The 12,443-nt window shown below is 42.4% G+C and overlaps 1 protein-coding gene across 7 annotated transcripts in view; it reads right to left on the reverse strand.

The window, feature by feature from the left end:
• Positions 1 to 12,443, reverse strand: part of LOC126297807 (protein O-linked-mannose beta-1,2-N-acetylglucosaminyltransferase 1-like) — a 1,990,313-nt gene that overhangs the window by 70,475 nt on the left and 1,907,395 nt on the right. For all 7 annotated transcript variants that reach the window (XM_049989012.1, XM_049989016.1, XM_049989017.1 and 4 more), the window contains 4 exons: positions 11,908 to 12,067; positions 11,696 to 11,792; positions 2,573 to 2,706; positions 1,546 to 1,725 (listed from right to left, as the gene is read on the reverse strand). In XM_049989012.1, coding sequence (XP_049844969.1) covers positions 1,546 to 1,725; positions 2,573 to 2,706; positions 11,696 to 11,792; positions 11,908 to 12,036 — 540 coding nt within the window. In that variant the 5' untranslated portion in view covers positions 12,037 to 12,067. The remainder of the gene's footprint in view (positions 1 to 1,545; positions 1,726 to 2,572; positions 2,707 to 11,695; positions 11,793 to 11,907; positions 12,068 to 12,443) is intronic.

Genomic DNA, 12,443 nt, shown 5'->3' on the forward strand with positions numbered 1-12,443 from the left:
ATAATTTTGCTTGGATGTTAGAGTAACACAAATGAAGTATCAAACTGCCAAACTCTGTAATTTCCAGTTATCTCACAAACAATATAGTTACACCAGAAGAATCTCTTTGATTATTGTTATCAATGAATATTCAATAAGAATTTATTTCATATTATTCTGCTTTGTGTAAAATGTGTGGAATTTCAAATGGCAAAAATTACACATTTTTAGTGAGAATACACACCAAAATAATGCATAAAATTTTAATAGCTATTACTACACAGACTAGGTTGATAACATTTGTAGATTATCATACGTAAAAGCACAGAAAATAAACAAAATAATTTTAATTTAAATAAATTTACATCCTGTCTGGCGTGATTTGAGTAATTTTCAGGTTGGTTTCACATCAGTAGACCATTTTTAAGCTATAAGGGGATATGTCAAAAGGATACTTTATAATAACCAGTCAACTTTCTGTCTGTCCACATGAATGGCCACCAGTTAACTGTGGCCATTCATGGGCAGCTGGACACCCAGTTGCTGAACATGCTGTCCAACACACCGTGCTTCAGTTCAATGACTGCTTCACCACCTGTGCCATCTGTTTCTTCCTGCAAACACCAGTTTCTCTGAACTGCATGGATAGGAACTCTTCCTGCTATATATCCTATGTTCCCAAAAACCCTTGCCTCAACCTTCACTAGTCCCTGTCCTTCAACCACCTATCACCTTCCCTGCTCCCCGTCCAGAACTACACAGACTTCTATTCCACCAACACACCCACTAGTCTCTCTCTTTTTTTTCCCCTTATCTGCTTCTCTTCATTTTCACTCCCTATCCCCCCCCCCTCCCCCGACCTATCGACTGTACCTAGCACCCCTACCCTATCACCACCACATCCCTGCATGCTCCAACAAGCAGCAATACACCATCGCCCATCCCTGCCCTGCTATCCCTCCCTTCCCCCACACAAGCCTCCTCCTTACCTGCACCACCGAAATTGTTTCTCCCATCAAGTACAGTTGCTCACAGTCCAGCCTCAGTGGCCAGAGACAGCGGTCTTGCGCATGGGCTCTGTCTCTGTGTGTGTGTGTGTGTGTGTGTGTGTGTGTGTGTGTGTGTGTTTTATACTGTGGAAGAAGGATTTTTGGCTAGAAGCTAACATGTGGAGCAGTCCTTTTTTGTACCTGTCTGTGACTCATTGTCACCTCTATATGGTAACTATTCTATATGGCAACTAATCTTTTCATAATATTGTCTTTATTCCAACCTGGATTTTCTATTGCTTAATACTAAAAAAAGTTATATGTTCTTAACATGTGACTCATTCTAAAGGAAATTCAGACATTACTGATGCTGCATCTTTCGCAAATACTACATTATTTTAGAACAAAATCTTTGACACTGTGTACATGATCTTTTGTTACACTGTTCATCACATTCAGCACCATTATCTTACTTACTTACCATTTTGAGAAATAAATTTATGTGGTTCTGTTTGGTTTTACATTCTGGTATCTCTTATGTTTAAGCTATGAAATAAAATAATTAAATCAAACACACCTTTATAGCAAAAATGATTATCCTTCCATCTGACACCATATTAAGAAATAGTGCCATGGCCTCGTCTTCATGTGGGGAATAGGTATCAAATATTCGTTGTGCCATTACGCTTCCACTTGCTTGGTTCAATACTAGAACATGTATTCCTCGGCCCTTATGCTCTTCATTGTCCTCCAGAATCTAAGAAAGAGAATAGTTATGATTTTCACTGAACAGATTTAATAAACACGAATAAAGTTGGGTGCTAGGAGAAGTGTAATGCTACTTAGGTTAAGAAAGAAATATGAGGACAGAGCCAAAGATCTTTGAAGGCAGTAGTTGTGGGCAGGAACTAATTGAAAATGAAGGTGGGTGGTTTGTGAAGGGCACTTTCTGGCTGAATATTTAAGATTAACTACTGTTTGGGGAGAGGGGGCAGGGTTGGGGTAGGGATGTGGATAAGATGGCACTGGTTCTAAAATGCTTGTAGAAATTAAAAACTTTGTTCTCAGCATTCTGGACCTGGCTGGTTGACCTGCCCTTGTGTGGCCTATGATATGGCTGTTTTCACAAGTGAGCTAGTGATGGTGTAAGATACGCTTGTGAGAGGATTGGAACAGGAAGTTGTTGATGTATATGACTCATTAAACAAGGGTTTGGGAACATGAGTTGTATATGGAAGGACAAGTTTGTTTGTTTGTTTCTTTGTTTGTGTTTGTGTGTGTGTGTGTGTGTGTGTGTGTGTGTGTGTGTGTGTGTGTGTGTGTGTGTGTGTGACATCCTTACAAAATGGGATTGGCTGATGAGACAAAGAACATTCAACAAATAACTGCTCTGAAGAAATTTCTGCAAATCTGTCAAGTGCTCACTCACTCTTAAAATCACAAAATCAAAATTTATTTTCTAGAAATATGTGAGTTTTAGGGCAAGCTATCATCCATTTAGCGAATACACTGACTGAGGGTTACACACAGTATCATTTTCAGTTCAGTGCAGAATGATAAAACTTATTTTTGACCAAAAGGGCTTAAGCTTTTCCTTCACTTACCGTTGTACCATCAACTGAAACAGACACCTTGGATTGGCTGGAGAGAACATCTATTGCTAGGGATTTGGGCTGACTTTCCTGCAGCCTCAGGCTATTTCTTCTGCTCTCGCCATCAACGAACTCTCCTCCATCCTCTGGAAACGAGAAAGTTGAAAATTAAACTTCATTCATGGTATTTCATAAGACGAGAAAACAACAAATCTTCTGTGAACATATTCAAATTTTATTTGAATCAGAGCCTACAGTTTTTTAACCTTCTATACTATATTTGAGTTCAAAACCAAGGCATCATTGTAAAGTGAGGAAAATGGATAGTGGAAAGATGATTAATCATTGCAGATGATCGTCAAGATTTCCCTACAAATCGGAATTTTTCTCTCTGTAAGAAAGAAGCACTCTCGGCATCGAATAGGCAGGAGAATAATACACACATCAAAAAAAGTTTTGCAGCAACTCTGTTCCGAGAGTTCCGGAACCTGTACAAAAAATTGGAATAGAGATCAGCATAAAAATCATTTCCGCCCTTTTTATTGCTCATGAAAACCACACATCCCATGTTTTGTTACGATACAGCGAGACCTTCAGAGGTGGTGGTCCAGATTGCTGTACACACCGGTACCTCTAATACCCAGTAGCATGTCCTGTTGCAATGGTGCATGCATGTATTTTTCGTGGCATACTATTAACAAGTTCACCAAGGCACTGTTGGTCCAGATTGTTCCACTCCTCAACGGCGATTCGGCGTAGATCCCTCAGAGTGGTCGGTGGGTCACGTCATCCATAAATAGCCCTTTTCAATCTGTCCCAGGCATGTTCGATAGGGTTCATGTCTGGAGAACACGCTGGCCACTCTAGTCGAGCGATGTCGTTAGCCTGAAGGAAGTCATTCACAAGATGTGTACGATGGCAGCGTGAATTGTCGTCCATGAAGACGAATGCCTCGCCAATATGCTACCAATATGATTGCACTATCGGTCGGAGGATGGTATTCACGTATCGTACAGCCGTTATGGCACCTTCCACGACACCAGCGGCATACGTCGGTCCCACATAATGCCACCCCAAAACATCAGGGAACCTCCACCTCGCTGCACTCACTGGACAGTGTGTCTAAGGTGTTCAGGCTGACCGGGTTGTCTCCAAACACGTCTCCGACGATTGTGTGGTTGAAGGCATATGCGACAATCATCGGTGAAAAGAACGTGATGCCAATCATGAGCAATCCGTTCGGCATGTTGTTGTTGGGCCCATCTGTACCGTGCTGCATGGTGTCGTCGTTGCAAAGATGGACCTCGCCATGGACGTCGGGAGTGAAGTCGAGCATCATCAGGCTATTGCCCACAGTTTGAGTCGTAACATGACGTCTTGTGGTTGCACGAAAAGCATTATTCAGCAAGGTGGCGTTGTTATCAGGGTTCCTCCGAGCCATAATCTGTAGGTAGCGGTCATCTGCTGCAGTAATGGCCCTTGGGCGGCCTGAGCGAGGCATGTCATCGACAGTTCCTGTCTCTCTGTATCTGCTCAATGTTCGAACAACATTGCTTTGGTTCACTCCGAGATGCCTGTACACTTCCCTTGTGGAGAGCCCTTCCTGACACAAAGTAACAGTGCGGACGAGATCGAACAGCAGTATTGACTGTCTAGGCATGGTTGAACTACAGACAACACGAGCCGTGTACCTCCTTCTTGGTGGAATGACTGGAATTGATCAGTTGTCGAACCCCCTGCTTCTAATAGGCGCTGTTCATGCATAGTTGTTTACGTCTTTGGGCGGGTTTAGTGACATCTCTGAACAGTTAAAGGGACTGTGTCCGTGATACAATACCCACAACAGACGTCTATCTTCAGGAGTTCTGGGAACCGGGGTGATGCAAAACTTTTTTTGATGTGTGTAGATACTGTAGCGAGAAGCACCGCATTAGCCTTTACCATAAGAATATAGATTTATACGCTTCCCTATTCTAAAATATCAGCGTTAAAGCTTATGAAACACGATCCAACTGGATCAAATTAGAATCGACAGAACGATATACAAGGGTGTTAGAAAACGATACCGACCAACTTCAACGTTTTGAGGAAGGTGTCGTCAGGAACAAGTTGAGGATAGGAACCTGTGTCCAGAAACGTCATCCAACGACGCTACAGAACGTCTAAGTTAAAGGAGCCGGTGCCTGCCGCTGGGACATGGGTTCGCAAATGGACTGGCCGCCCTTGAGTGACCACCTGCTTACCCGCAGGCAGTTCCCCCTCCACCTCTCTGCTACCCACTACCCGTTTGTTACAGATGCGTACCTCGTGTCGTTAGCGTTGTCGGTGTCGAAGTTTATTTGGCGTTCACAATAGGACAAAATTAGGGAGAGGAAAATGTTGGGGGGGGGGGGGGGGGTAGTTAATATTCTCAAAACGAATATCGGTCGAATCCCAACTCTTCAATCCACAGAAACCGGCCGTCAGTGTCTGATTTGTAATGCTATTTTAACTGCGCGGAAGTAGTACAATGTGAGACGATACTTTCAACTCCTTTTGAGAAATTCGTCATAATTTTGCATACTGAGGAAAGGACGGCTAAACTTCTCAACTAAAACAGAAAAGAGAGAAAGAAGACGATTGATATAGATATGTGTCATATCTTGAAAATACTACTATTATTTTTGAATCATGATGTGGTTTTGCCTTCGATTTTACCTCTTACTTGTAACGTAACGTATCTACAGGAAGAGAATCGTGTCACCCACAGTGATGATGCAATGAGTGTGAACTATCACATAGCTTTTAAAACAGGCAAAACAGTGCCTCCTTTCAGCAATGGGGAACTTGTTAAAGAGTATTTTGTTGCTGCCACAACACTCTTGTGTCCAGAGATTCTTGCGGTTTTGAAAGCAGTTCCTCTTTCACGGAGAACAGTGCGCAGAAGCGCCGAAGAAATGACAAACAACGTGGAACCGCACCCGACAGATTAGACTAAACATTTAGTTTTTTTCTCTCGTTCGTTCTGGACGAAAGCATGGATGTAAGGGATGTTGCTCAGATTACTATATTTGTGAGAGGTGTTGACGCTGAGTACAGCTTGATGGCAGAACTCCTTGATTAAGTGTCAATGCATGATACAACTACGGCCGACGGCATGTTTTCTTCCTTAGGAAACATTATTGACAAAATGACCTTTGTTGGGAAAAACTTTCTTTGGTTGCAACAGATGGAGCTACTGCAATGATTGATCAAGAGTCTGGCGATGTTGCTCTGATATGGGCCAAGTTGAAAACAGAAATTCTCAGTAATATTTCATGCATTAAGTTAATAGAAACTTAACAAAAATGCATTGGTTCTTTGCTTATTACCTTATGTCTCTATTGTATTTGTGACGGGGGAATTTGTTATTTTATTCTCATTTCCTCGATCCCTGTACGGCCCCCCCCCCCCCTCCTTACCCCTGGAACGTTCTCTGCTGAACTGAACGACAGAATTTGGAACGTTTACTGCTCTTTGTAATCGTTATCAAACTGTGCAATGTATTACTTTGCGATGCTGCAGAACTCATTACGAAACTAAGCACTGGAAATATTTTTTGTTGTTTCTTCCTTTGTAGCTATATTGCGGTTATATCGAACTGCAGACAGCCAGCCGCCTTTCTATCGTCTGCTGGAGTTATCTGAACGTCTGCACCTGCCTTTAGTTTCTCGAACGAAGCTGGAACGATACATTCACGCCCAGTAGAAAGTGGAACATGAAGTACGAGCTGGTCACACAGCAAAAAAAGGCAAAACTAAATTTCACTCACAGACAAACCTAGGAAAACAACTTGACTGTTTTAGAAGCTAATAACTGACACGGAAATCCTTATGTGACGAGATGGCGCATAAAAGCATACACACTAGCCTAAATTCCGTTGCTTTTCTTCTCGACAGAATTTTTATAAGATAACTATTATTATTTTTCATTCGATGGTATTTCTGTGTAACACAAGAGTGGTCTTTAAGTATACTTTCGTTGACTGCAACAGATGGAACTCCTGCAATGATTGCTGAGATACCAGATATTACACTGTGTCATAAGTATTCATTGCATTGCCATTGAATTGTATTGTACTTCGTCCCCGCCGTAGCCCACAACAGGCTACGGCAGTCCACTAAACCCACCGCCGCCCCACACCGAACACCCCCCCCCCCCCCCCCCTCCGGAACGTCACACACCAGACGAGTGTAACCCCAATGTTTGCGTGGTAGAGTCATTATGGTGTACGCGTACGTGGAGAAAGTGTTTGTTCAGCAATCTCCAACATAGTGTAACTGAGGCGGAATAAGGGGAACCAGCCCGCATTCACCGAGGCAGATGGAAGACCGCCTTAAAAGCCATCCACAGACTGGCCGGCACATCAGACCTCGACACTACTCCCCCGGGCGGATTCGTACCGGGGACCGGCACGCCTTCCCGCCCGGAAAGCAGTGCGTTAGATCGCACTGCTAACCGGGCCGGCTGCCTTGCCATACTGTAATAATTACGACAATATAAAGAATACGACCATGACTAGACTCGAGCATCAGCTTCCGATCGTGTATAATTGTAGTCTTCAGTCCAGGCGGAAAACTTGAGATCATATTTAGGATGCTGGGCAATCAGCCCCCAAAGAAGACTCCTTGCACACAATTCGTACGACCCATCTTGGAGTATTGTTCAAGTGTGTGCGACGCATACCAACTTGGACTAGCAGAGCATAATGAATGTGAAAAAGAAGGGCACAAGGATTGATCGTAAGGTGGTTTGGTACGCATGAGAATGTCCTGGAAATGCTGACAGTTCTTACTTACCTGGCAGACGAAGAAGATGGACACCAACTATACCACGAGAGCCTACTTACAAAGTCATGAAATGTGTTCGCGAACTTCGAATAGAGAACCACAACAAGTATGCAATTTACAACATGTGAAAATTTGTGCCGAACTGGGACTCGAACCCGGATTTCCCGCCTGTCGTGAGCGATCACGTTAACCACTTCGGCTATCCGAGCACGCTTTCAGGATCGACCAAAATCTACATACGTCCCAGTGTCTCCTTCCCTTCGTGCTCCCACAATTATGTGATTTCTGCACAGGGAGAGACTTATTACTTTTATCGTCAGATGGCCTTGAATTTGGCATGAAATACACACAGAGCTGTCAAATACAGACACTGCACTAATGTATTTACAAAGACTCAAGAACCAGTGTTAAATGAAGAATCTAGTAAGACACTACAACCTTCTGCATATCGCACCCATAAGGACTGCGGAGGCAATGTTAGACTAATAATTGCATTTAAGAATGTTAGACTAATAGTTGCATTTAAGCAGTCATAGTTCCGGGATTCTATACGCGAATGGAACGGCAAGCAACTCTAATACGAGGTAACCTATTATGGGAAGAACCCGCGCCATACATTTCACAGTGCTCTGAAGAGTAACGATGTAGATGCAGAAGCTGTTCCAGTGTGCTTATAGAAGTAAAGATATGAAATGATGATTTCGAGCCACTCCAACGATTTTATTGTAATTGCCGTATATGAAGTGCATAATTTCTTATTGCATAAAAAAACGAAATTTTCGAGTAAAAGCTACCGAAAACTTCTACTTCCTTCCTAACCGACGTGATCCAGTGTCGTCTGCTGTAGCGTCAATATAGCGGCTCCATAAGGAACTTTCGTGTCGATACCTCTCTATATAGATTTGGGCTACACGTATGTATACAAACACACTCACTAGAATTAGCTCGTGTTGCTACGCACGATGCCTATACGGATACCTCCAAATTTTTTTCTTAAAGCCGTAGCTCTGTCACAGGTACACAAATCTTTGAAGCCCTTTGTTTCGAGTTTCCTTTACTTTCAGTGAAACATCCCATATTCCGAACCGATAGTACGTCGAACGCGCTAGGTAACACCAGTTTGAACATTATAAGGGTAGTGATGCTCGTTCTTCGTGATAACGTCCTGACACAACGATCCTTTGATTTCCACTTGTACTACTAACTGGCGCTGCAGTTTCGTCTAAATTTTGAAGGTTATCTTTCACTTAAACAATGTTTTCAGATGTTCGGATAGTTTTACAATGATCTGCTTGTTGTCTATCTTATGTCGTCATAAAATACCGAAACGACTTTCCAGACCAGTTTTATTTTCGTTACTTTGTAGCTGTGCAATCTGTTTTATCTTACTGATGGGAGTATTACTCTGGCGGTTGAGGTGACTGGCTCATGGATCAAGGAGTCTGTTGGTTTATGGTACGCACTGTAACCCATGGAGCCACCTTCTTTGGTTTGAACCCATCCGTGATAAGCCTATTTCGGTGAACGCTGATGTGATGTGAACACACAGCACATAAAATAGATATTTTAAATTGTTTGGTGACTTAATCGCATGCTTTGAAGCATATACTGTCACTTGCTAAAAGTATTTTTTTGCGGCAAATATGTGTCATTGTTAGCCAATTCTCTTTGAGTTTCTTGAGTTAATATAGTTTCATAATATGAATCATCCTTGCAGATACTGTATACAGCATTGAATTTACATTGAAGATTACTTTTCATCCATTCATATGATTCCTTCCATTCCAGTGACACTGAGCGTTTCGGCATTCTGATCTAGATACAAATTTCAGTATTAAGAAAACTCTTATTCGTAAAAATGAACGAAAAACTGAACTGAAAGCTAACGAAGTGCAGTCAAAAATAATGATTTAACAATGTAAAAACGATTGACTGTTTTCACGCAGAATTGAATGCTCCGGACCGCGTCGACTGTTTTCATTCGGTTGTTTCCATCACTAGTAAAAAGTACTATAGCACTTTTCTCGGTTTCGTCGTGAAGCTGTAAATCGGAACCCATATGGACTCAAATTTCTGAAGATGTAGTGTATGGTGATACCTGGGTTCTGTACAAACGGCATAGTTTCAGTAATGACCGACCTTGTTTCTTATGCTGTCTATTTTGTTTGCTAGCAAATAGCTGCTTGACATGAGTAATCTCCAGGTTGCTCCGACACGCCAGCAGCTGTATAATCCACAGGACACATCGCATGTTAATGACGCCAATAGCAGCGAGAAAGTATCCAAATTTCCGCCGGAAAAACTAGAGTCTTTCCTTAAATCACTTCAGAGAAAATGCGTAAGTTGACAGGACGTTCGACATTAACCTACCCTCCTCTGTATTGCACCATCGATGCCAGCATATTTTAATTGAATTCAGACAATGAAACAGCGAGCATCACAAATCTACTGCACAGTTGTTGCTCGCAAGGCCGTCTCAGCATATACACAACGATTGATAATTTATATGGACCTAACGCGACACTGCCGAGATTTATACCGGCATGTACGTTGTTAAAGTCGCTGTCGCCACGTCACCATCTCCCGTCCTCGACACACGCTACGCTTTCCTCCCCCCAACACTATATCCAAGCAGTACTACTACCTCACGTAACCGAGAGTGAGCAATCGGTGAAGGTTTGCGCACGCTGCCCCTTTCGTTAAAGGCTACCTGCTGAGGGGGAAAATCCTCAATAAAAATAGTTCCAAAAGCACCGCTTATTATAGAGGAAATTCTTAAATACGAAATTCAATATTTTATCGCTGCACATTCTCGCCTTGTATTCGACGCTAAAGTATAGCGTCCAAGTCACCAGATTATTTTGCTGAGAAATACCGATAATGAGAAGGCTACTTACACATAAATCTAGAACGTATATAACGCAGTAGTAATTATATAATGAACGTCTGTTGTAAGTTTTAACCATTTCCAGAATAAAGTTTCATGTTTTAATCGGTTCATAAGCCTTACTGAAACATTATTTGCCTATTTAATTAAAAAAAAAAACAGAGAGATATGAGGTCATTAGGTATCATTGCCTCTCGTGTTTGTTCGAATTATGCTTTCTCTCAATACCTCTTACAACCCATGAGACAAGTTGCAAAGTTCTCTTCCTTCAGTAAATTTCTGGAGCTGTTTTCTAACAGATCAGAGCTTGAAACGTCCTGGCATATTATAGCTGTGTACCTGGCATATTATAGCTTGCCTTTCGCGGGCAAGTGCTGCACCAACTGAGCCACCCAAGCACAACGCGCAACCCGTCATCACAGCTGCAGTTCTGCCAGTACCTCGGCTCCTACGTTCCAAACTTCACAGAAGCTCTTCTGGGAACCTTACAGAACTATTACTCCTGGAAGAGAGGATATTGCGGCGACATGGCTTAGCCACAGCCTGAGAGATTTGCCAGAATTATATTGTCACTCCGCAGCGGATTGTGCGCTGACATGAAACTTCCTGGCAGATTCAAACTGTGTGCCCGACCGAGACTCGAACTTGGGACGTTTGCTTTGGCGGGGAAGTGCTCTACCAACTGAGCGACCCAAGCACGATACACGACCAGTCATCACAGCTTCGATTCTGCCAGTACCTCGTCTTCTACCTTCCAGACTTCACAGAGTCTCGGTCAGGCAAACAGTTTTAACCTGCCAGGAAGCTTCATATCAGCGCATACTCCGCTGCAGAGTGAAAATAGCATTCTGGAGATCAGCACTTGTCCCCATGTTGCAAACAGTGTTCAAGAGTTCTCCCGCTAACTACAGATACTGCTTCCTCCTTGGTTGCCATTCCTAACACCGTTCGAGTATGTCTAGGATTTCGTAGTTGGTCGACACCTATTTAAAATTTGTACAGGAGGTAGTAAAATTCAACTTTTTACTCGGATAAACACTCATAAGAATGAAATTCCTCAGGGACTATTAATTACCTGTTTGACACCCCAACATGTAGAGTCTCTCTTTAGTTGTGCTGGAAGCTCCGCGAAGTCCTGATTTTGGGCATGTAACATTTTATTATTGTGCGCATTTAATCCCTTCTTTGTATCAGTAAAGATCCTATATGGACTAAATTTCATTCATTTGTGAGAATTTCTTCAAATTTTATTGTTACCAACGGCATAATGTCAAAAATCGTCGAAGTAATGCCTAAAGTAGAAAGGATACACGATCCCCGAGTTTTATAAGGCTGGACAATGATATCTCACTGGAAAATTACTGCCTACGAGTGTATCGCAGAAAATATTACTGGACATAACGTGAGAGCTTGGATGACACTTGACAAAATTATACTTACTGGCGCGGAAGGCTTCTTCCTGAAGACGGCGACTGGTGTCCATGATGAACATCACATTGATGCCAATCGTTATTAGGAGCACGACGACCAACAGGGCCTACAAACAGTCAAGTTCCTAAGTTATCTGGGCATTAGTCATCTATCTAAGAACACGTTACACTAAGGCATCAACAACAGAAATATTATCTGACTTCTTTAAAAATAATATTTACCTTGAATATTTTCGTGAGAATGCGTTTCCGATTTAGCGGACGTGTTATTACTGTCTGTGGACTGTAGAGTCCATGACTTCGCTTTGGAACGAAAGGCTGAGCGCGCGGATTTGGCTGCCACGACTCCATAGCCTTCAGCTTGTTATTATAACAAGCCAACCTGTACAGAAATAGGAAGGAATACATGAGAGTACAATATTGAGAAATATCTTTACCTAAATTTTGCATTGTTAAGTCATTTTGTTGTGCTTTGGTATCGAGGTTGTTAAAAACGGACCTCAGCCTAGCTGAAAATGAATATGGATGTGAATGGGTTGCGAAATTTTTGACAGAACTATTCCGCTGTCTCCCTGAAACGATTTGGGAATAGTACGGAAAATATAAACAAGAATTATAGGACAAACGTTTCCGCACGGCGCCTCCCTATTAAGCGTACAATGATTTTTAATTTTCGGGTGAATGGTTCGGTGCAGAGTACCTCTGGCTCAGTGGGTAAATTTTGCGAGCAGTGATTGACCATGAGGACTATTGACATA

The sequence above is a fragment of the Schistocerca gregaria genome, chromosome X (assembly GCF_023897955.1).
Source record: "Schistocerca gregaria isolate iqSchGreg1 chromosome X, iqSchGreg1.2, whole genome shotgun sequence".
Lineage (NCBI taxonomy): Eukaryota > Metazoa > Arthropoda > Insecta > Orthoptera > Acrididae > Schistocerca > Schistocerca gregaria.